This window comes from Perca fluviatilis, chromosome 15 (assembly GCF_010015445.1).
Source record: "Perca fluviatilis chromosome 15, GENO_Pfluv_1.0, whole genome shotgun sequence".
Lineage (NCBI taxonomy): Eukaryota > Metazoa > Chordata > Actinopteri > Perciformes > Percidae > Perca > Perca fluviatilis.
Window position 1 is genome coordinate 20,021,119 of NC_053126.1, and position 26,038 is coordinate 20,047,156.

Consider the following 26,038-nt stretch of genomic DNA (forward strand, 5'->3'; position numbering starts at 1 on the left):
TCCTTATGTAGACGCTGGAATGTTTCAAATGAAACTAGCAGGAATCTGTTTCCTGACATTGAGATTGAGAACCACTGGCATTTAACACAGAACATTACATAACATCACAGCCACAGGTGTCAAACTGTGTACTAGTGCGTTCTGAAAGTCTACAGGTTTCCGTTCTAGCCAGACACCACACTCAACCACACTGCAGGTAATTGTACGAATAAATCCACCCCAAACATGCTGTTTAACCTAAGTGAGCACTTTGCATCAATATTGATTCACTGAAATGGTTTTTGTACTAAGGCAATGATGATCTATAAAACTGTTTCACATAGAATTAATATTGCCTTACAGATGGCCCAGTTTAGTACATTTTCATGTTGTCCTGATGCACTTATTCAGGCTCATGTAAATCAATTTGTTGAACTGAATAAATATGCATTCCAGTGCTTCCACACCATGTAGTACCTAGAGGTTGTGTATATGGGCTTTCAGGGGGCACTCAGAGTTACACTGGGGACAACCTCCTCAACTCTGATCAGGTCTTGATTTAAATAATAGTGCAAATATATATAGACTGTAATTCCCTCCTGTATCCCTCCAAGTATTTAAAAAAAAGTGTTTTCACATATATAGACTGCCTATAATTAAGGGCTTTTTTCAGCTAAGCATGAAATGATGTGCGGCTGGTCAGCTGTAGGTACACTATTGATAAAGACATTACAAAATTTTTAACTAGATTCTAAAATAACATTTATAAGAACTATTTGTTCCTAGGATAGCATTTAAGGTAGGTACTTCATTAACCATATTATTATGGTTAATGAAGTGTACCCATAGTTGAAAACGGGGACCGGATGCTCCACCACTGAGCTATACCATCTGATTGCCATAAGCTGCATGACATGTATGCTTGACTTGAGATAAAGAAACATTAAAAGCTCTTGGCTTCAATTCTTTAAACTCTGAACAAATACAAGTTGTTTTGTATCGGTCTTTGAATTAACTTATTGACCTGCAGTGCTTTCTTAGCGAGTCTGCTCACACAAAAACATCTGTACTATCACTGTATAAACAAAGGAGACAACCAGAGTTGAACAAGAGAGCTCCTGACCTGCTGTCAAATGTTTGGCCAATGACTTATACCAGTGGATGTAATTAAACTAAATGGTGTCCAAACATTCCAATGGAAGCTGCTTACCCAAACCAAACACCAAGAAAGCCTCTCTCACCCTTGTAGCTCTCTCCATGCTGGGCAGTGGGCCCATATTATATGTCTTTCTCTGGCTTTATAAACAACACAATTATAATATCTTAAAACAGTTCTTCATACAGTTTATCCTGAACTACCTCTGATATTTAAACCAGAGATGCATACAGTAGCTTAACAAAGAGATCAGGAGGCTCCACCCAACTTGTTGTCTATGTCATTTCATGTCTGTTGATACTTTAAAGGTCCCATGGCATGAAAATTTCACTTTATGAGGTTTTTTAACATTAATATGCATTCCCCCAGCCTGCCTATGGTCCCCCAGTGGCTAAAAATGGAAATAGGTGTAAACCGTATCCTGCTCTGCCTTTGAGAAAATTAATGTTCAGATGGGCCGATCTGGAATCTTGCTCCTTATGAGGTCATAAGGAGCAAGGTTACCTCCCCTTTCTCTGCTTTGCCCGCCCAGAGAATTTAGCCCACCCATGAGAAAGAGAGAGACATCATGGCTTTCAAACAAGCAAAGTGGCAGTTGGTCAAGGCCACACCCCCACCCTCCACCTTGTCCCCACCTCTCCCCTCCTCAATAGCTGCAGACACAGAAATGGCACATACTAAAGGCCTTTTTATAGTTGTGCGTCGAATCGATGGCGCAGGGTCCGGCGTAGACGCAGACCCCTCTGCGACTATGCCGGACCCTACACCGTAGCCTGACGTGCACCTCTCGAAAAATGTAACTACACGTCGCGGCGACGCACGTAGCTCGGCCGTGGCTTGGTAGCGTTGCATTGCATTTCCCCCGGCTCATTTCCTGGTTCTCCTTCTCCATAAACAACATGAAATCAAGGAGAGGGTTGACTTCTCCTGCTACACATTTCCCACCATGGTCAGAAAGAACAGGGGAGACACTTTGTTTCTCTCACTGTGACTCTTCTCTCTACCACACAATCCCCACACACACACACACACACACACACACACACACGTGTGGCTCGCTTGACGCACACACCAGCGCACAAGTATAAACATCAGGCCACTTTTAAGGCTACGGTGAGAGCTCTGTGTGGCGCCTCCGCACAACTGTAAAACGGCCTTAAGGAAAGCTCATTGAGGGACTGGCTCTAGTGGCTGTAATTCTGCACCAAGGCTGAATTTCGGGAAAGAGACTTCAGATACAGTATTAGGGGACCACTAAGGTCTATATAAAAGCATCCAAAGAGCACCATGTCATGGGACCTTTAATATTTACACCACATGCGTAGTTTACAGTGACTCTGTATAGGAAATATGCAGACACAGTCAAGATGTTCAGTTACTGTTTGACTAAACATTTGAACTGGAAGGAGATGTGACTTACAGTACAGTAAAGACCTCAGTCAATTGTGTTTTTACTCTCCCGATGAGATGCCTGTTGAGAGGTGGAAATCAAAATATTTGTTAGTACATTTACCAAACACCTCTAGTTGAAACCATAGGTTGAAACAGGATGTTGGACACAACATTAAGTGGGTTAAGTTAACTTGATAGCAAGGGAGGAAGTGTTTAGGAAAATAGTAATATTATTGGTTGGAGTTTAGTCAGTCAGTCAACTTTCTGGTGGTAAACTTGTAAATTCCTGTGTTGACTGTGTTGTCATCTTTAAAGATGCACTGTTTTCCTGGAAGTTAAACTTTTCCATGAAATCCCCATTTCATGATGACACGTGACATGTGCAGTCTCAGGCTTAATGCACATTTATAGCAACCCATCAGTCTACAACTCAGAAATAGAGAAATTGCTGTAAAAGCTTGAGTGAAACTCAATGGAAAAAAATTACAAGAAGACGTCTGACGGATCAGTCACTCAAGGCTCTTCTTAAAATGTTTACATGGACTATAAACTGTCAAATAAGCCAAATCAGTTTGGTTTATGCAGACAGGCTGAAGGATTATGAGAGTTAAAACCCCCCCAATCTCCTCAATCCATCTATGAGCAGTCAGTTTAATGACATGCTGATATATACATATTTGTGAAGGCTGTCACTTTAACACTGTTTTATGTAGTCCTAGTGTATACATGATGAGCAGCATGGAGGGAAGCCCCAGATTTATGAACTGAGGGCCAGTAAAGTTGCACCCACTGAAGGTGATTATTATCCCTGGGGAGGATAATATATCACAGTTAGTTCTAGCTTAAATATTATGATCCTTTCACACATATTTGAAAGAGCCAAAATCAGATAATATAGCACTCGGACTGTATCCAAATAAGTATAACTCCACATTTTTTTCTTTTGCCTTTTTATACATGTAATCTGGGAACTTTTCAGTCGCCACCAGGCTACACAAACTCATCTTTGTAACTTGTCTCAGCTGTGTTTGATGAAGGATAAAGGATTGATATTACAGTGTCAGTCGGACTCAACTGATTTGCAGTCCATCATTTAACTCTGGTTTCTGTCAAATATATTTAGTCAGCAGATCATCCCACGTGTACACCAACCACAGCTTACAGATTTCTAATATTAATAGTTTTTCTAATGCTGCGTGGAAGACAAAAGAGAATATGATTATGAGTTAGCACTGCTCGGAAATGTTACTGGAGACTGCTATGACAGCAGGAGGAGCTACAGCATTATTGGTTAAATAAAGTAGAGTAGTTGTCTTAACAGCTAATCATAACTGTTAGCAGTGAAACTATCTTTATTTTATAATAGCCTAATAATATTTATCCATAGAACACTTTGAAATGCAAGTTACAAAGTGCTTCACAAAGGCAGCAAAATAAACAGACAAGTCATAAAATCATCAGGTTTAAAAGAATGCTATATCTTAACTGTTATACTGTTTTAGCAGTTAGTATACAGTGTCCGCCAAACTCAACGTTCTTAACCGCTTGGTGCTAACAGGAAGTCATGCAATATGTGTGATGTCAGGCGCCCATCAAATTGCGACTTTGACAATTAAACATGATAAACACAAAAACTCTTTCTGCAGCTGTTGTACCAAGATTCACAGATTGTATTTAATTTTTTTCTCTAGCCGTGAGCTGCTCCTTTATTTCCTTTGTACATTGCATTGTGGGAGGGTATCCATCACCAGCACACTCAAAAACCCACTGTATTTAGTGTATATAATGTCTGATTTGAGAACATTTAATTTTGTCATGTTTCCAGTGTGATAACACTATATACTAAAAAGTTGCTAAGAATATATAGTTTGAATTTGGGACACATTTAACAGACCTGCAGCAGCCATCAAGTAGAAGTGCTCATGTATTACCTGTTGTAAACCTAGATATATTTTTGCACTGTAAGTATTCTCTAGAAGGGGTCAACCAGAGTTGAACTGGGGACCTCTTGAGCTGCAGTCAAATGCTCTACCGCTGAACTACACCCCCTTGTGTTAGAAACTGTCCATCACAGTAACATGGAGTTGATCCACTTTACGTCCACAGAAAATTAATGTAATAAATCATCTCTACCCGTGTGCTGGCTGAGTCTGCAAAGATGGCCTCAACTGTTGGATAAACAAACAGGCAAAGTGGCTTACATAGCGATTTAGTATTATTCACAGGTAGTGTTTGAACACACGAGGTACTGGTTGAAGCTGTAAAAAGCTGACATTATTCCTCTTTTGTATGTATATTATAGCCATCAATATCACCATCACATCTAGTGCAGTTTTCTATAAAAAAATAAGTATGATTGAAGGAAATGCTCCATGAAATACTTAGCCCTACATCAAAAGGAGATGAGGACGTCAAATTATTCAAGGTTATTACCAAGATGAAACGTTAAAAAAAAAATTTCCCCACTTATCAACTTCACATTCATCAAAACCAAATTGCAATAGCTGTACATTAAAGAAAAACAAATTTAATGGCAGCTGTGGACTTTGAGCGACATGATATGAATTTAAAGAGGATTTATACACTCTGATTTCTCAGCACATGATCTGTGAATTTTGGTGATAACAATTGGTCCGCTCAGAGGAGAGAGATAAGAAATGAGGCTGAGATAGCGTGCAGTCCTAATTTGAGCAACCACCACTGGTGAATGGATTTGGACAATATCAAACGAACAACTTTTATTGTTTGTAGCATTGCATGATTATGACTCTATGAGTGGGCATTAGGGAGGGAGCAGAGTGATGGAGGGACGAGGGCATGCAGAGTGATGGGGAGGATTATGATAAGTATCCCTATATCTGCAAGCAGAAACTGCATAAGGGCAAGCTCAGATGATTATTTGGATGTTTCCCAACTTTTATCACAAAGAGTTCAAGGAGTGTCCTTTTATGACTTTTACAACAACTTTCTGTGTGGACTAATGTTGCTGTTTTTTATATAGTTGGCAGCTCACAGTCTGGCCTTCTCTCAGATTTCTCCCAAAAATCTACTGGCATTCATTACATGCAGCATGTTGGACATCAATTATTTGTTATGCTTTGACACAGTGGACTTGGTATAAAACCATGGCCAGTGGTCTGAATAGTACTATGAGTATAGCCCAACTGATACTGGAGTTTTGAGGCAAATAGTGAAAATTCAGATCTAAAAAAATCTAATTTCAATATATTGTCCATTTCTAATGTTTTCACGTAAACGCCCAACAAAAATGTAGTTTAAATTAAAGAATTAGGACCAATATATGTACTGAGCACAGTTTTATTTTACAATTGAACATATTTTTTTAGCACTAAACACAAAGTACAGCTGAGGATGATTTGAATGCCAGTTTGGTACTCTGTACTGTACTTGTTCTGGTCATAAGGCAAAGTATTACAATTTTGCCTGATGCTGGCGAAAAAAATGAAAGGTTAGGGAATTACTAAAGTTATATCAAATTCATGCTGAAGGGAAGATCTGAACCAAATTTTATGGCAATCTACCCAAACGTTGTAGAGATATTTTACTAAAAACCTCAAAGGGAACCTTCATGGTTGGGCTAGAGGAAAAGTCAGGGGATCACTAAAGTATGAGGATATATCAATTGGGGACAATGAATGTCTGTACAAAACATCATGGCAGTCCAACCAATAGTGGTTGAGATATTTTTGTCTGGACCAAAGTGGAGAACTGACCGACTGACCTAAAGACTGACATTATCGGTGGATTGGCTAAAAAATGTTTTTAAGTGTTCTCAGGTGGGAAAACAATGGAATTGTGACACTGTTTGTTAACTACTGCAAATATAAGGTCTTTGGTATTTCTTTATTGCAATTTCTATTCACTAATTGGACGACCTATACCAATACTTAAATATCTGCAATAAGCTAATATGGGCCCATATATCCAGCTCTTAGGGCCGGGTTATGACAGAAAGGTTAATGTTACTTTATTGTCTCCCATAGGAGAAAATTGTCTTGGAGAAAGGGAAATTAATCCATTAAGACTTGACATCACAATAAAACACATTAAATAACACACGTGCAAACATACAAACAACACAATTAATCACAAGCCATTCAATCTGTTAAGAGCTATAGCAAGAGCCCTCCTCCATGTCACCAGCAGAGCAGCGCCATGTTGGGAAAGAAAAGAACTGGTTGAAGTCAGTTGTACTAAAAAGAAGTGACAGGTAGTTAAAGAATGAAAAAGGAGAGCTAGCCCTTGTGTCGTCTTCGGGTCAAATTTGACCCGTTTTCAAAGTTTCTTTATCAGAAATATGGGTTTCTTTCAACCAAATTAACCAAAAATAGCATGGGTGGTTCCCAATTAAGTTCTTTGCAAGTAAAATTAATGATCACTGCTTTCATAGAATTTTGGGTGTTTTATTTAATTTTATTGCATTTGTGTTCTTCCCGGGTCAATTTTGACCCGGTGGTGCAATGGGGCACTTTTGCGCTCAACAGCAGATGAACACACACACGTACATGAATGCACATGCGGAGACACACAAACACCCCCGCACACATGTACACACATACACCCCCCCACCCCCCACCCCCACAAACGCACACATTCATACAAACAGCAGCTGAGAACTACCTCATGTAATTGATCACTTTATTGTGCTTTCTAGCACATGGAAATGCACCCAAACACACACACACATGGACAACAAACATGCACATGTACACGTGTGTCGGCGCGCTACACACACACACACACACACACACACACACACACACACACACACACACACACACACACACACACACACGCACGCACACACACACACACAAACACGCAAACACACACACACACACACACACACACACACACACACACACACACACACACAAATACAAACATACAGACACAACTTCAAACTACAGTTTTGTAAACTTGTTGTTATAACACCTTTGATGTGTCTTTTCCTAAAAGGGGCCAAGTAAACTTTCCGTAAATTATTTTTTTACCATAAATAGAACAGAATAAGTGTAAAACTAGTTGAGATGAATTGGAATGAAGTTGAATAAAAGTGGTAACACAGATTTGAGTTATTAATTATAATTGCCTATGCTTTATAAACACGGAAAGCAGATCAGGTCACTTTTTGCCCAGGAAGACACCAGATGTGATTATTGGCTGCCATTCAAAATAATAAAATGGTTTCAAAACCATATCCTGACTAATCACTACCATATACCAGTCAGTGATTATCCACAAACATAGGTTCATCTGATCTTAACTATAATGAAAATAATTCATAATTTATGCTTATTTTACCCCTAAAATTAGGTATTATTTCATGTAAAAGAAGTTTATTCACCATAAATTCCAAAAATAAGTGTAAAACTAGTGGTAATATGTTCGAAAGAAGTTCATAAGAAGGTGTAAAATAGAATTGGTTGATAATTTATACTTTATGCTTTATTAATAGCCAAAACAGACCGGGTCAGTTTTGACAAGTGTGATTATTGGCAGCCATTAAAAAAATTGAAATAGTTTCCAAACAGTATTTTCACTAAACTTTGACTTATACCAGTCTGTGATAACCCAAAAACATATGTTCCCATTGATCTGTTAGTCAAAATAATTCATAATTTCAGCTTTTTTTTGACTCAGAAATTAGGTATAAATTGATATAAATGCGTTTTTTTGACCATATATAAAAAAAATAAGTGTAAAATTAGTGGTAATATGTTGGAAAGAAGTTGTTAAAAAGATGTAACACAGAATTGGGTCAATTTTGACCCGGGAGGACAACTAGTGCATGGTCGATGGGAGGAAAACACAAGGGCTAGAGAGAGAAGTTCAAAATCTGGCACCTTCGTGCAGCTAATAAATCACGGCGTGAAGTGGAAGTGAATGTTAGAAAGTTGCAGAAATGATCAGACACAGCCCCTCTTAATCCGACATCTGAAAGGTGTGATGGGAGGGGGTTCCCGAAGAAGTTAAACTGCAAGTGTATCTGGATTTATTTCCTATTTGCTCTATTGCTTCTTGTAGCAAAAGGTTGCAAAGGATAAACATGTTACAAAGCTTTATCTCTGTTTGCGTTAGTAGCTCTCGTAACAGTTCTTTCTGTTTTATGGAAGCTGAAAACCTTCTCAGTCATGTTCCCATTTGTAGTTTTTTCTGTACTAAAATATTGTTGTACAAACATATCCTATCTTGGTTACTTCAATTAAACATTTCTTTTTCCTTTTTGCAAACCAAGGACAAAATGTTTTACTATGTATGCAAAATACATGCTGTAAGCTGTTTAATTAGAATCTACTGGACTCGCGAGGCTACAGGACATGTAGGCTGCATTAGATGCACAATAACACTGTTACGAAAACATAAAGAACAGATTCCTGATTGCTACCCTTACCCTTTAAGCCCCATCCTGTTACGCCCAGTGGCCAGAGGTCTCACAAATCTACCTCCAAACCTTTTACTTCCTCTTCCACACTATCACTGTCTGTCAGTCAGACTTTGCCTCCCTTCACCCCTCCAAAGGGTATTAAAACCCCACCACCTCTTCCTCATTCTCATCATCACCACACATACAAACACACACCCATCCCCACCCCCAACCATGACCCAGTTTGAAAGGGGATGAGGGGGTAAGTGAGGACCCTTTTGAGTACCACAGGGAGAGAGGCAAGATGCTCTGCCTCCCTCCTTCCTCTCTTTCAGGAAGAGCTCACACTTGGCTAAGCACACACACTGAGGCTCTTCATGAGAGAACGGCAGCGGAGCCTTGTGTTTTGTTTGGAGGTTTTTGTTGTCTGGATGCCGTTGATTTTAGGTCTGGGCTGTTTGATGTCAGCCGAGGTTAAGGGGTATGTAAAAGAAGCTAAGTGAGATGAGAAGACAGAGATGAGGGGCCTCAGGTCGAGAGACAAAGGACACAGTACCTGTTATCTGGGAGAGAAGGAGTAGAGTGAGTATGCTGCTTCACCACTTTCATTACTTTGCTGCTTGTTTATTGTCTGCATGTGCTTGTATTTTGTATTATTTAATACAAAGTGACTTTAAGTCAAGAAGACAAAGTTTCATTTGTAACTGATCAGTTCTATCAGGAAGCCAGACCTCTTGACCAAAAGACAAATATTTATAGGTCTGGCCACGGTGCAATGTCTTCTTGATCCTTGTTCATACTCTTTTAGGGAACTTCATATCACTAAAAAGACAATTTACATGTTTGTCCGTCAATTTCTCTGCTCGCAGTTGAATTAAAGGCACATATGCACACAGAGAGGTTGCTCCTGCCTCAGAGATTCATCCTGTAACATATGGAACTGGTTTACCGTTGCGTTTCTTCCCTTCGGTCACCATTAATGAGGGAATTTTTAGTTTCTCATGAACAGTGAGAGACAAATGGTCCTTCTGAACCCGCCTCTCCCCTGCACAATATCGAAGAGCTCATTCATCCATTTTTAGCAAAGACTTCCTCGTCTCAAGATTCTCTCACAGGCCGTGTTTCAAGTTTGACCACAATGTTTAGCAGTTTCTATTTTTATCCCTCACTAGTGGGGTTTTCTGATTTGAATTCCTGTATGTCTTCCGTTACACGTTTTATGAGCCAGAGGCCCAAATTGGGGTGTACTGTCTACTCAAACCTTTGGAATTTATAATGTATTTGTTTGTCATGGTAGAAATTAGTGTATGAAGTGGATGTGATTAACAGCTCTGATAACATTCTGTGTGGGTGAACTTAACTTAATGCAAAGTCACTTTTGGCATGCATGTTTTTAATTACTTCAAGGACTCATTTGAACAAAGTTGCTACTCAAAAAAAAAAAAAAAAGACAACCAGAAAAGCTGATAAGAAATCCATTTTTAGCTGTGCTGGATTTTTTTGGGTGATTTGAATAGCTCTGAGTGCCTAACAAAGGAGCCTATCCAGCCTTCAAAGTAGGAGAAAGGGGAACCACAATATCAGAAACCTCCCTGTGCTTTTTAAGCCAAGCATTTGTTTGGCGGTCGGTCTTTCACGCGGCGCTGTTACAGTGGTTATCTCTACTCATAGCGTGAAACAGAAGCTGGTGACCCTTTTTGACATAAATTTGTTGGTTTAATATGGCATTGCAAAAGCCCCGATTTAACCCACATATGACGATCCAGGGGGTTCTCATGGACAGATGTCTGGCCAGCTACTGTGTGAGCAGATTAGTCTGATGTGTGCAGACTATGGGACAAGGTGGAGGCTCGGAGGGGCACCAGTGTAGCCTGAGGATGCCACTGGCAGAACAGAGAAAGAGGGCATTGACCCTCATGTTGTCTCATAGCTCTCTGATGCTTTTGTTTGTAGAAGTATTTCTGTTTCTAGTGACTGGCTCTATTATGAAGTTAATGAGATAATATTAAATACACTAAAATTATTCATGTGTCTCTCGTTGGCTTGGGGTTACCCTGATATCAGAATCTATTCATTTATTAATTTCCTTTCATTTACATACTGTATGCCTCTTTGACAACATGCCACACTTATATTTTCATTTCATCCCAATTAATTATTAGTTACATTGTTCAATTTTCCGAATTAAGGTGTTTCTTTGTATGTGACTAGTGAAGACTGAACTGGCTTTGGTCTCGATCTTCACCAATTACATTTGCGTTGAGGATTTCTGTTCTGTTCAAAATTCTAATTTTATCTAATTCTTATTTGACTTATGAATGTATTCAATTTTAGCCATGAGGTATTCAATAAGTTTGAATAGAGAAGGTTTACGGTTTTTAGAGTAGATAAATAACCCTAAAACTATCTGGGTTTACTGACTCTAGATTTTAATCCCAAAATATATATGCAATATAAACATTTATGTTTTATCTAGGATTAAATCTGACATCTAGGCACTAATGAAACTTGCAAACAGATACAAAGTATGACAAATATGACAAAACAAATTATAGCTTTCATCATTCCTGTTTCCACTTACAAAAGTGTGTAGGTAGCGAACAGCTAAAAATCTCTCAGCAGCACATGTTGCTCCCCTGAAATTGTTGAAAAAATAAACATGGACACATTTGCCACAGAGGGTTACAAATATTTCATTTTTGGACTTTTAGTTTAATAAGAACATGTATGATAAGAACATACAAATCTGGTTATTACTTGAAGCACATACTTTAAATAGTTACTTTAATTTTTAATAATGTAACATTCAGTGGTCATGTACAGTAAGGGAATATACTTTGTGCCATCATGTTGATGGAGACAAACTTTTTCAAATAATGCGAGCCATTAAAAGTTGCAGACCCCATGAAGCAGCACTGTGCATAAACAAAGAAGCAATCATAATCACATAAAAATGTAAAGTCAATGTGAGGAGTGTTTTAACACTCAGCAGCAGATCAGCAGGATCAGGGCAAAATCAATTAGCAGAAGAAAGTTTCTTTTACTAGATCTGCTTTAAGATCTTTTACAATTAATTTAAATTATTAGCATGTATGGTGAAGCAGGAAATGTTTATCCCAGCCTGTACTCACAGCCTGTACATGTGTGCTGTGAGCTGACTGATGGATAGCAGCTGCTGCATCTGTAAGGATGTTTGTCTAAGGATGAGTACTGCGTGAGATTAACAGAGAAGCAGAGACAAAATCATATGAAAAATAAATAGGAAATTATCTAATAACTTCAATAACTAGTGTAATTTATACACCCCAACAGGACAATATTGATATAATGTACAATAATAGTTTTGCATAGCAGTTTAATATGTTTCATTTGTCTATAAATGTACATGTTAGTATGCTTTTCTTGATTAAAGTTCATCCAGAGGCAAATAAATCTAATACTCTTACATACACTCATTAGAGCTTTTTTTCCTACCATGTACAGTACACTCATTATCTAAACTGCCTGTGGCCTGTGTTTATTATTGTGGCTTTGTTTGTGTGTGTGTGTGTGTGTGTGTGTGTGTTTATACATGTATCTGCATATATCAAAGACAAGCAGGAATAATATGTAGACAGTTTAGAGGCAAAGCGACAGGACACAGACAGAAAGAGAGATTTATTTTAACTCCCCCTAACAGTTTAATAAAGAGAGACTCTGAAAAAGCTCAAAGCATTAAGGTAGAGACCTCTGACACCTGCTCTGAATCAGCCTCGTTAGTCTTTCCCTGTTCCCCAGATTTGTTTCCCAGCCATTCAGCTCCCTGCCTGTTTTCCTGCCTGATCACCTTATCCTGCACACCTGAGCTTCTCCACCGATCTCTCCACCCACACGTCATCCCCTTGTCGGGATAGTTTGTATTTAAGTCCCGGTTTTTGGTTTTTTCTTTGTTGGATCCTTGGATTTGTTCTTTTTTTTAATCAGTTTTGCGTCACCTGTGAACAACCTTAAATAAAGACTTATTTCTTATTACTTATTAAGTTCCTGTTTCCTGCAGTCTCCTGCGTTTGGGTCCACCTGCTCCACTCTTCATGGCAAAAGGACAGTTAACTGATAGTGATGCTGAAATATGATGTACAGAAACCATGAACTGGCAAAACCTTTTATGTACCTTTACCTGTTGTTGCACAGGACTCCCCTCAATGAAGCATGCAGTCACAGCACATCTAACTGTTACACAATTACAACCCTCGTTAACCTGCAGGGGTCGGGCTTTGTCCCGTGGTGGTCTCCTTCCCCTGGTGTCCCTCCCAAACCCGGGGCCCTTCAGCTGGACCGTTGTGTTCACGTGATGAGTCAATTGTGAAATAGGAGCACTTCAGCTATGCAGTGTTCCTCATCGTCATGGTGCGTTTGTGTACAGGGACATTCTCGTCTACTCCGCATGCTTTTTGAGGATGTGTGTGTGTGTGTGTGTGTGTGTCTGCCCCTCTGTAAGTCTGTCTATGTAATATATCGGGATGTGAGTCTCTGTGGATCCCGAGGGATAAAAACCAGGGACTGAGGGGATCCCTCCAGTGACGCTTACTGTATTTGTAACTGTCTGATTGAATCGGCTTGTGAGGTCATGAAGTGGAGTTTATCCCTTAGGAACTGATCTTGTTGACCTTTGACCTTGTACTGTTCTGGTAGGGCTATGAGCAATATTATGAGCTCAGATGTATCAGCGAGACTGATAGTTTGATGACGCATTATAACACAGACATGACCTTTAGGGCTGATGGCTATAGAGCCACTGATCATGAATGTTATTCCCTTTCAAAGAACATCAGTAGTCTTTTATTATATGAAATGACATTGGGATTACACTAAATTAAGTTTTACATGTTTCCTTGTCTCACTTTAGAACCAAAGTCTGGTGTGCTTTTTCATGTTATCACGTGTGACATGATTTCCATCAGTTTATCGTTTATATCAGAGTAACAGACAGAAAGCCTGCCTGCTGTGTGTGCGCTGCTATGTGGGAGGCTGACTCACCCCAGTTACTTAATGCATAGAGTCAGCTTCTTACCCCTAACTGCCCCACTAGCTCCCACAGACATAAATTGAATGAGAAAGCAAAATGCCAGGTTTTATGTGGCTGAGGTAGCAGGATTATTAAGCTTGGCTGCCTGGGCTGGAGCGTCTCTCCTGGTCAGGAGGGAGTGTGACAGTTCCTGGTGCACAAACAACCTAAGAACTCTACAGAATAAATACAAGGCTTCGTCAAAGGATGCACTTAAATTCTTCTATGTCTTGTGAATGTGCAAGAACTGTTTCAGCTGGGTCTCAGCTACAAACGTGCATTAAATTGCATCCAGCAACATTATGAAATTAAAAACACCTCTGACCCGCAGAGCTTCCCATTCCCAAAGTTTCCAAAAATACCAAATACCAGACTGGATATTGAGGAAATGTGTATAAAATCATGCACAAGACATCTGAAATATTTCCATTTGAGCCAATGGTGCAGCCACAAAAACATGAAAACCAAAACAAATATTCAATAAAGTCCCATAAAAATGAATTGTAATAAAAAGTACAAGACTAAAAAGACAAATGCAGCAGAAAAAAAGTAGGAAAAAAAACAAAAGATCCACTAATAATGAAACATTTTGCCCCAAAATAATAAACAACACAATAAGCTTACCATTACTTTTTATCAAAGCAGCTCAACCTTTGCAACCGATTGTTTGTCTGGACTCAATCTGGTTGTTATTATCTAAAGGACAACTGTGCAGCACAGTAACAGCTATGTTAAGAAATACAATGATGTAATGCTGTAAAAGTCAGACAGAGATTGACCATGGAAGGACACTGCTATGACTCTGTGTGCTTGTGGCCTCGGCCATTTGGTGCTTACTCATACATGTCGGTCACAGACGCTCACAGTTGGCACTCTCAGACGGACTGCACAGTTATGGCCTCTTACTGTATGTGGGTAATATGAGTACTAGAGTGTGCATGTACAAACAAAGGTTTCCTGGCATAAACTCCTGTGTCTCTGGCAGGCCCTTATATGGTCAGAGTGATCAATATGACACATGTTTCATCGCAAGCCTTCTTCAAAACATTCCCGCCCTCTCTGCTCCTACTGGAGACACAAAGCAGAGGGCTGGGAGCTCCTGCTTGTGTCCTCCAGCTGAATTTTTCCTCACGCTGCAGCTGCAGCTTGCTCCGACTGAGCTCTCAACCTGCTTGGTAAGGATATCGTCCCTTTAAACCCCAAACTAAGCTAGTATTCATGGTGGGATTTTCTTCTCAGTCTAGCTGACAATAAGCCATGCGCTTGCGGCTTCATAAGGGGGAAAAGTTCTGTGGAGGTGTTAACTCATCCCCCAAAGCTGCCCTGAGGGACAGCAGTGTTTGGGTTCAGCTCCACTGCCTGAGCTAATGTGGGTCTGCTGTCTGACTCCCCGCTCCAACGGTTTGTGCCCGGCCACCTGCTGATTCTGCTGGTTTGGATGGACTGCCTGGAGCCCAGACCTAACCTACATAGGCAACGTGTCCCTCTTCCTAAACACACACTCACACACACACACACACACACACACACACACACACACACACACACACACACACACACACACACACACACACACACACACACACACACACACACACACACACACACACAAGCATAGCACATTGCTATTTACCTCCCAACCAGAACAAACCAGTCAAGTTAATACAATCCTGAAAACTGCACCTCACACAGAAGAAGTCTCTCTAAGAGGATTTATTCTTCAAAAAGAAAGCTGTTAAATAAAGTGAGTGTGTATTTGGCGATAGCAAATTCCCTATTTGGATTATTTCACGTCCTTCTCAGTGCTGCTTGATGGTATTCTTTAATACCGATATCCTCTTTCCACTCTTTTTGGTCTTCTAATTCCCTAAAAAGCTCAAACTTGACAGCAACCTCACTGTGGCACTGAGCTCCATATTCTGTGTGCATTTGTGCTGCAAAAAGCAACAGATCAAATAAAGGATTTGTTGATTGCCTGAGCTCAGAGAGGAACATTTATTTTAATTAAGGCAATTATTATGTCACCCCTCTTCCCATCTTGCTGCTGAATTTGCAGAACTAATACTATTTCGACAGGGATAAAAGTCTAGAAAATCATACTACTTGCTTTGATCACGTTTTGAAATTTGCATTTATTGTGAACATATGTGAACTCATACTGTCTTTCTTTTTCCTCCCTCTTGTCTTCCCCTTTCCTTTCTCCAGAGTCTGTGAACAGGTGAGAGAGGGACACTGTCTGCCCCACTGTCCAGCGACACAATGAGCTGGAGCTTCCTCACGCGGCTGCTGGAGGAGATCCACAACCACTCCACCTTCGTGGGGAAGCTGTGGCTCACCGTGCTCATCGTCTTCCGCATTGTTCTCACTGCTGTTGGGGGAGAGTCCATCTACTACGACGAACAGAGCAAGTTTGTCTGCAACTCGGGCCAGCCGGGCTGTGAGAATGTCTGCTATGACGCCTTCGCCCCTCTATCTCATGTCCGCTTCTGGGTCTTCCAGATTATCTTGGTGGCGATGCCTTCTCTCATGTACATGGGCTATGCTGTCAACAAGATTGCACGGTTAGATGAAGCCAAAGGAGGAGGTGGTTCTGCTGCAGTTAGAACAGGAGGAGAGAGCTACACGCACAGGAAGCCCAGGAAAATCTGCTTTGGAGCGCGGCAGCACCGGGGGATCGAGGAGACCGAGGAGGACCAAGAGGATGATCCCATGATCTATGAGGTGCCAGAGATCGAGCCCCCGAAAAGGCCACGGGATCCACTGCAGCCCGCACCCAAACCCAAAATCCGGCATGATGGGCGCAAGCGTATAAGAGATGAGGGGCTGATGAGGGTCTATGTTTTGCAACTGGTGACTCGTACACTGCTAGAAGCAGGCTTCCTTGCAGGCCAGTATTTGCTGTATGGGTTCCGTGTGACGCCTGTGTTTGTGTGCTCGGGAAAACCATGTCCCCACAGCGTTGACTGCTTTGTGTCGCGGCCCACAGAGAAGACCATCTTCCTGCGCATCATGTATGGTGTCACTGTCCTTTGCCTCACGCTTAACGTTTGGGAGATGCTCCATTTGGGGATTGGTACCATCTGTGACATTCTTCGGCGTCGGCGCTGCCCACCTCAGGAGGATGAGTACCAGTTGGGATTACTGGGCACCAATGGAGGTGTGGAGGGCTCAGTAGGGGGGACAGGGCCAGAGGCAGGCTCTGAGGGAGGGGTGGGTGGAGATGGGGCTGCGGATTACGTGGGTTACCCCTTCTCCTGGAACACCCCATCAGCTCCACCTGGCTACAACATTGTGGTAAAGCCAGAGCAGATGCCCTACACGGACCTTAGCAACGCTAAGATGGCATGCAAGCAGAACCGGGCCAACATTGCCCAAGAGGAGCAGCAGCAATTTGGTAGCAATGAGGATAACTTTCCCACTGGAGGGGAGGCCCGCGTAGCTTTGAACAAAGACATGATTCAGCAAGCTCATGAGCAACTGGAGGCGGCCATCCAGGCTTACAGTCAGCAGCACCGGGCAGAGGGGCAGCTTGGGGACAACCAGGACGACAAGCCCCAAAGTAACATCATCCAGGCCCAACCTCAACCACAGCCTCAGCTTCAGAAAGAGCGCAAGCATAGATTCAAGCATGGGAAAGGAGGCAGCAGTGGAGGAGGCAGCAGCAGCAACAGCAGCAGCAGCAAATCAGGAGAGGGCAAGCCCTCTGTATGGATTTAACCCCAGAAACAGTGGCATGTATTGAAACAATGTACAGTATATATTAGAGACTGGATGACGAGTTGTTGCAATTTTCATTGGATATTTCAACACCACTGTGCCTTAAAAGAATCATGCAAGCTGGAGAAGATGTGTGTTTGTGTACTAAGGTGTGTCAACAAATGTGATGTTGCAGCTGACAATTTGTTTTGTCTGGGCTATCATTGTTTAACTTGAAACATCACACCAACACAAACTGTAGGCCACAGTCTGTCGTTTACATGTCTCGTTCTCCTCAAGCCCTGAAGCAGATTATTGACCTCTGTTGTCTTCCCGTTCATCCTTTCTAAGGGATTTGAACTTGATAATGAGTTCTGTTGCAAATCAGATTGATCCCAGATTTGGCTTAGCTCATTTTCTGGCCACTCTTCTGCAAAGACAACGACTCCGTTAATACATTGGCATCCTAATTCTTTGGACATCAAAATGTATTTATGTATCATCATAATACAAAGGCAAAGGGATGCCATGTCATCACTATGTTCTGGCAAGCCAAAGCTATGAATCCATACTGTAATGACGTTATCAAGGAACTTCATAACACTAAAAATGCAATAAAATGAAACTATAATTGAGTGGCAATGCCTAAAGCAGTGACTTTATAATGCAGTGAGAACATCACCTTCCTGAAGGCTGTGTCCTGTCAGTCATGTTCTGTGTGTGTTCTACTTTCTCTCCAGTGTCAATCACAGTGTTACGTTGCTGTGACTTTGCTTTTGACATGTGGTTGTATATGTTTCCTGTGGGTTTTTTGATAGATGTGCTACACCAGCTGCTGCTCAAAAACCGAAAAGTACAGCAGGTGGCTTTTTTTAACCAGTCTACATCTGAAATTTCCTGAGAAAAAAAGTTATTTTCAACAAGGTGCATAAACCATCCAGTTTGTATACCTTATTCCTCAACATCTCAGTTTCTTTCTCTGGCTCTTCATGGCTATATAACAAGGCTGCACAGCACTCCACTGCTGTCCCATCTGCCTTGTAGTTGACTGCCCCCTGGTGGTATCTTCTACAGGGCTTCCTTTATAGGGGAGTAGATACCAGTTGCCAATGCTACCTGCATCCAGCAACACCTTAACCAGCTGTAGTGTTCCTTTTCTAGTGACAAGCCTTGTGTCAGTTAAGTCTTCTCAGCGCTACAAGTTCAGTGTTAGATGCACAAGGCTGCAATATCACCACGTTGTAATGGAAAAAGGTTTAAAGCCATTACTAAATAGTGAGACCAAACACTGTTTGTGTGATGCAAGTGTCAGTGCCAAGATTTTATGCTAGGCTGCCATGAAGCCTGGTTGTTTGTAGCTTTGGAATACTGTGGCCATGCTACTCCAATTGTGGAATAATGCCTATGTAAGACCAACCCTTTTCTAAAAGTCAATTGTTTTTTGTATTAGAGTATGTGTATTGCTTTTCAGAATGGGATTTAAAGAGCAAACTCCAAAATGGAGTTGATTTTTATGTTCGAACCGGTGTTTTATATGAAAACACTCTTTTTTTTAATGTGTTTTGTAAAATAAAGAAAAAGAAAGCAAGTTCTTTTAACAATGAATTAGTTGTATAGGTATTTATGGTTATTGTGTTTTAAATTGCCTTCCATTGTAAAAAAAAAAAGTGAAATATTACATAGTATATTTTTATAATATGTTGGCTACAGTGACTTATTGATGTAAAGAAAAAAAGCCAGACTTTTCCCTGTATGTTACAGTATCAGTATTTAATGTATGTAGCAACCCTCTGGGCTGTGTTTTAATAACAGTGTTACTCCTTTTCCAACATTGTTCTAAGATCTGTTTAACAGCTGTATGCGGAGACAAACTGGCTGATAGGTTCAGTTGGGGAAAGGACATGAAGTGCCAAATTATTCAAACCATTCCAAGCTTTGCCCACAGTGGCTTTCCAAACAAGCCACAGTTCATTTTATGTCAAAACTGGGAGGGGGAGCAAATCTGAAAAGCCGGCACATTATGTTCTTGATTTAATAAATCTATAAATCTTGTCTAAAGGATCTGAGTCTTTCCCAGGAAATAGTGAACTAACTAAACAAACCATTATTCATGTGAGTTGTGAGGCTGGACATTGTGACGTGGTTTCCTTCACATAAAGTTACAGCAAGGTGCTCGTGTAGAAAGAGTCTTTCTTATTGGCTTGTTCACCTCTTGGCTCCACATGTCTGTTCAACAAGCCGGCCAGCAGCAGACAGTCATAAATCATCAGAAGTACTTGAGTCAGCTGCTTCTCAGAGCATTGATTGACACTGGCTCCACTGGTGCCGTTCTATCCCAATAAGCCAGAGGTGATTTACTGACTTCCAGTCAGTGTCTCCTCCCCTGGAGGCCAATCAGCACTCATTAAATTCTTCCCCAGTGAGAAATGTTTCTCAACTAAAGTATTTATTGCGTTTTGTTCAATAAAAGGAAACAAACAATGTATACATGGATAACACGCAGCTGGTGATGCTTTGCAGTTAGCTGAAGCCACTAGAGGGAGACTTCCTGTCAAAAGAAGGAGCACTTCAGAGAGTGAGGAAGGGGCGTTTTGAGGGGGTGCCATGAGGGTACTGAAAGTCCCCATCTGCTCAGACTGCATGACTGGCAGCTTAGCCTTACAAATCCAACACTATTTGAGGTTATGTGGCTCAGACTTGTCTGTTTCTAGGGGGAAGAAAGGAATTCAAGCAGCTATCCAGCTCAAAAGAGTTACCCTGTGGCACAGTTATGTATTTGTGTCGCCCTGTTCTCTTTTGTGAAGTGAGTGACAGAGAAAGAAAGACAATAAGTTAAGAAAGAAAAAAGTGTGCTCACTGGACAGAAATGGCTTTTAAAACTACTTGTATTAGGGTTTATTTTCCTCTGCATATTGTTGCTGTCCTGTGAAAAACATGCATTTCCAAAATGGGCTTTAAAAAAAACACTTAAAGCAAAAACAGGGCAAACCAAGGTTGTCTTACAAGTGTATCAATGTGTGTTTTGACCTTTGTGACAATGCATTTGCGAGATAATAAATAAGGGTGTTGGTCTGTTAGGAAGAACATTTTTCTCAACCCATAATGAGCATATTATCCTTCAGTTTCAGCACTATGTAAATGTTGGTTTCTTTCATGAATGTTCTTTTTTTTTATGTAAGTACATCGATTCTTTAAGGATTTTCAGCTTAAACTTAATCGCTAACAAAGTACTGACAGTATGCAGTATGCATTACCTAAATTTGAGAGATTTTTTACTTGACATCAACAATATGCAGTTGAGCACCCTTTAAAACAATAATAAATAAATAATAAAATGGCTGTCAGTTCCAAAGAACTGACAGCCATTTTATTATCCCTCATGGCAGCTAAAGGAATTATAAGTGAAAGAACATCACACAGTGGTTGTATCAAAAGTCTTTTGTGGGTTAATATATCAGGGATACCACAATGTCCACCCTCATCTGTCTGTCAATGTAAAACAATGTCAGTGTTCAAAAGAAAGACTGCGGTGTTTCCCTTTATGTTTCTTATAGTCACCCGTGTGGGATGTGACAATTAAACCAGTGGTAATACCAGTACAAAAACTCTGATTCATACATGCATTTGTGCATTTCTGTGTTTTTCTATGCCTTTTGTAAAATGTAAATTTTTTTGAGTGCCATTCTTGCATCCCCTGGCAAAGATTTGTTTTCATATTCGTTGATGAATAGTACATTTGCATGTGAAAAGACCTATTTTCCTAAAAAAAATAAATCAGAAATGCATATTGAATAAAGTGTCAGCATCTTTTGTCTCGGCTCAACAGCCGAGAGAAACCCCTGTTAGGAAATAAAAATCTTCCCACTCTTGAAACGTTGAGTATTGCCCTGTTCTTGTTGTCGGTATGAGATCTGTGTTTGATTTTGATTAGTGGAGAGCAGGGGGTCTCTGCAGTCCTATCAGGAGAATTACAGTGACACAGGCTGATGTTGTGTCACTGGCAGGAACAACACAGGAGACCGAAGAGATGCCACTTCAGCTCATGTCAGCTATGTCATTTTGTTTGTCACTTTGGCAGTTAATTCAGTGACAGTTGAACTTCAAGTTGTGATGAGTGTGTCAGGCTTTGAATTACATAAATGCATTATAAGCACAATGTTTGTTCTCTAAAAACTGAATTGTGCTTGATACTGAACCAATATGTTTCATTCAAACAAAATCATTCAGTTCTTCTTAGAAACTGAAAATATGAGTACCTACAGTGCCTTGCGAAAGTATTCGGCCCCCTTGAACTTTTCGACCTTTTGCCACATTTCAGGCCTCAAACATAAAGATATAAAACTGTAATTTTTTGTGAAGAATCAACAACAAGTGGGTCCCAATTATGAAGTAGAACGAAATTCATTGGCTATTTCAAACTTTTTTAACAAATAAAAAACTGAAAAAGTGGGCGTGCAAAATTATTCAGCCCCTTTACTTTCAGTGCAGCAAACTCTCTCCAGAAGTTCAGTGAGGATCTCTGAATGATCCAATGTTGACCTAAATGACTAATGATGATAAATAGAATCCAGCTGTGTGTAATCAAGTCTCCGTATAAATGCACCTGCTCTGTGATAGTCTCAGAGGTCCGTTTAAAGTGCAGAGAGCATCATGAAGAACAAGGAACACACCAGGCAGGTCTGAGATACTGTTGTGGAGAAGTTTAAAGCCGGATTTGGATACAAAAAGATTTCCCAAGCTTTAAACATCCCAAGGAGCACTGTGCAAGCGATAATATTGAAATGGAAGGAGTATCAGACCACTACAAATCTACGAAGACCCGGCCGTCCCTCTAAACTTTCATGTCATACAATGAGAAGACTGATCAGAGATGCAGCCAAGAGGCCCATGATCACTCTGGATGAACTGCAGAGATCTACAGCTGAGCTGGGAGACTCTGTCCATAGGACAACAATCAGTCGTATACTGCACAAATCTGGCCTTTATGGAAGAGTGGCAAGAAGAAAGCCATTTCTTAAAGATATCCATAAAAAGTGTCGTTTAAAGTTTGCCAAAAGCCACCTGGGAGACACACCAAACATGTGGAAGAAGGTGCTGTGGTCAGATGAAACCAAAATCAAACTTTTTGGCAACAATGCAAAACGTTATGTTTGGCGTAAAAGCAACACAGCTCATCACCCTGAACACACCATCCCCACTGTCAAACATGGTGGTGGCAGCATCATGGTTTGGGCCTGCTTTTCTTCAGCAGGGACAGGGAAGATGGTTAAAATTGATGGGAAGATGGATGGAGCCAAATACAGGACCATTCTGGAAGAAAACCTGATGGAGTCTGCAAAAGACCTGAGACTGGGACGGAGATTTGTCTTCCAACAAGACAATGATCCAAAACATAAAGCAAAATCTACAATGGAATGGTTCACAAATAAACATATCCAGGTGTTAGAATGGCCAAGTCAAAGTCCAGACCTGAATCCAATCGAGAATCTGTGGAAAGAACTGAAAACTGCTGTTCACAAATGCTCTCCATCCAACCTCACTGAGCTTGAGCTGTTTTGCAAGGAGGAATGGGCAAAAATGTCAGTCTCTCGATGTGCAAAACTGATAGAGACATACCCCAAGCGACTTACAGCTGTAATCGTAGCAAAAGGTGGCGCTACAAAGTATTAACTTAAAGGGGCTGAATAATTTTGCACGCCCAATATTTCAGTTTTTTATTTGTTTAAAAGGTTTGAAATATCCAATAAATTTTGTTCCACTTCATGATTGTGTCCCACTTGTTGTTGATTCTTCACAAAAAATTACAGTTTTATATCTTTATGTTTGAGGCCTGAAATGTGGCAAAAGGTCGAAAAGTTCAAGGGGGCCGAATACTTTCGCAAGGCACTGTATAAATATCTTCAGGTTGTGATGAGAGAACATCTGAGTGGGTAGGGTTGGGTACGTTGGGGATCATCTGGTTCTAAACAGATCTTGATTCCTGATTGAGGGGCAGGATGAAAACAGATCACATGCTTAATTCACGGAAATAAAACATTTAAAAAAAACATACACAATTTATATTCATTCATATTCACAATAAACTTCATACAGTTTATGGAACGGAACCTGCAAATTAATTTATACTGTTTCATTTTTATTAAATAATATAATTTTATAATAATGTGTTCATTCTTTTTTCATTCACTGAAATCATGTTAACTATAACCTGCCGAAATCCACAATATTTCTACTTTGTGTCTGTTGTCATTAGCAAGTTCACAGTCAAACTGCCTGGAGAATTAACACAAACATGGAAATGGAAAGTATGTTTTTGTGATTCTCTGAAATAAAAACCTTTCCCTGAAGAGACAAATGAAGGGGAGAGAGAATAGTGCTGCAGCTGGATGTACAACAAGGTCACTGCAGATATGAATGGAATCCCATGGGCAATGTCTGGGATGGCAACTTGTGGCAGCAGGCTATTTTCCCAAACATTTCATCCCATTAATGTTCTAGTTGGCTGGATGTACTTACCCTACACAGATGTCATTTTAGAGACAGTGTACATAGGCAACCATTATGAATTGGGGGACAGAGAAAGAGTAGGACAAAGACTTCTCCAGTACTTTGCAAGGCTTCCCCGGTTAGTTTTTTCACAGAGTCTGTTAAAGTATCATCCAGATGTTTGCATGTGTGGTCCACTCTGTAACTGTGGGATGCCCTGCAGCAGAAAACACAGGAGAAACCTAGTGAAGTGGAAGGTGCAGTATAGGCCACTGGTAGCACAGCTGCATTGAATATGGAAATAGAAGTATCGAAATGAGGCCAAATAAAACCGAAAGATTACTATAAGAATTGATAGAGTGCTGTGCAAAACCATGCTACTAAATCAGTGGATCATGTAGCGTTCAAGCCAAATATGCGGTTTGCAAAGAAATACTGCATTATAATGATTTAATTGGCAGGTTTTGAAACACTTAATGTCTCAAAGACTCTAAATCATGAAAGCTCAGACCTCTAGAAAAAAAAACTTTTGAATCTCACTCTAGCCACTAACAAATCATTTTTCCAGATAAATATTTGTTCACTTTAACTTCATTTTTCCTCTCACCTCGTGCTGTTCATGAAAAAAATAAATCAAACATTCACATGATACTAAAACAAGTTTGGTCATCTACATCATATGCATTATTTCTCTGTATGACAAAAATCACTGTTAAGACTTTATAAGTGTGAAAGGAAAAAATTCCCAGGTACACAAAAAGTGTTGATGCAAAGCAAAAGATCCCATGGTCAGCTATATCATCAGTAATTGATTAACACCATAGCTTTATTTGGACATTTTCAAAGCCTTTAATTTTAAAATCCTACATCAGAATGCTCTGATCAGGGTGCGAACTACGGGGGAGCTAGGGGGAGCTCGGCTCCCCTTAATAAGACATGGGCTCCCCTGAAAACGTGATTTGTGAAATTTTGGGGGGTCTCTAAAAATATTGACAATGTGTCATTTTGACGTGCAATTTCAGTTTTGTGTAATGTGATCATCGTGGATTATAATGTGTAAAACTTCAAAAATATAATCCATGCGTGATGGTGATTTAAACCCAATTCACTTCAATAAAGAAAACTATACATGCTATTCTTGTTATGAGCATCAAGGCGTGGCGGCGCTGCGGTGCAAATCCAACTCATGTTTAGTAGGCTACATGTTAACTCAAAGATTCGTAGAAAAAATATAAACATTGGAGGCCATTAATCGGTGCGCAAAGTCCTTGAAATCCATTCGGCAGTAAGCATCATATAGCCATGGCAAAAAGAAAACAAGGCAGTATAATTAATTTTGGTTTTACTAAGAAACTGTGTAGCGATGACGTTAATAGCACGACTAATTCACCTGCTGCAAGCCCACTTAGCACACCTCCCACCGGGGTGACAACGCAAGAAGAAGCTGAAGAAATAATGTCGTCTCTGGCTGAAGATGATCCTAACCCCTCTCGCTCCTCTCTCCCGTTAAATTGGAACAGCCAGCAGTGGAGAGCCTGGAAGAGCCCATATACATGGCTGTTTGTTAAGGATGGAAGCTTGGGGTGCGTCGCTAAGGTCTAATTGAACGGAGGAATTCTGGTATTCTTCGGTAGCCTGAGTACCTTTCACCGTTGTTCATGTGAAATCTCAAAAACAGCCTGATGCTTTGTTTATATATTTGTGGCTGGCTGTTTGCCCTATCTATTCCTGTCGATAAAGTATGATAGGGTAAATCCTGTAGTGCATACACTTGTAGCTGTTATGTATCTTTGGAAGTCATTGTAAGTTGCAAGTGCACGACCCCCCCCCCCGCGTGGAAAGAAAGTGGGCTCCCCCGAAGGCCACGGTATAGTTCGAACACTGGCTCTGATATTAC

General features: G+C 40.5%; 1 protein-coding gene across 6 annotated transcripts in view; it reads left to right on the forward strand.

The window, feature by feature from the left end:
* Positions 1-21,528, forward strand: part of gjc1 (gap junction protein gamma 1) — a 44,416-nt gene extending 22,888 nt beyond the window's left edge. For 5 of the 6 annotated variants that reach the window (XM_039825875.1, XM_039825874.1, XM_039825873.1 and 2 more), the window contains one exon: positions 16,165-21,528. In XM_039825875.1, coding sequence (XP_039681809.1) covers positions 16,219-17,676 — 1,458 coding nt within the window. In that variant the 5' untranslated portion in view covers positions 16,165-16,218 and the 3' untranslated portion in view covers positions 17,677-21,528. Of the gene's footprint in view, positions 1-9,193; positions 9,498-16,164 lie in introns of those variants that run through there. The other variant, XM_039825876.1, reaches the window with a different exon arrangement.
* The last annotated feature ends 4,510 nt before the right edge of the window (positions 21,529-26,038 follow it).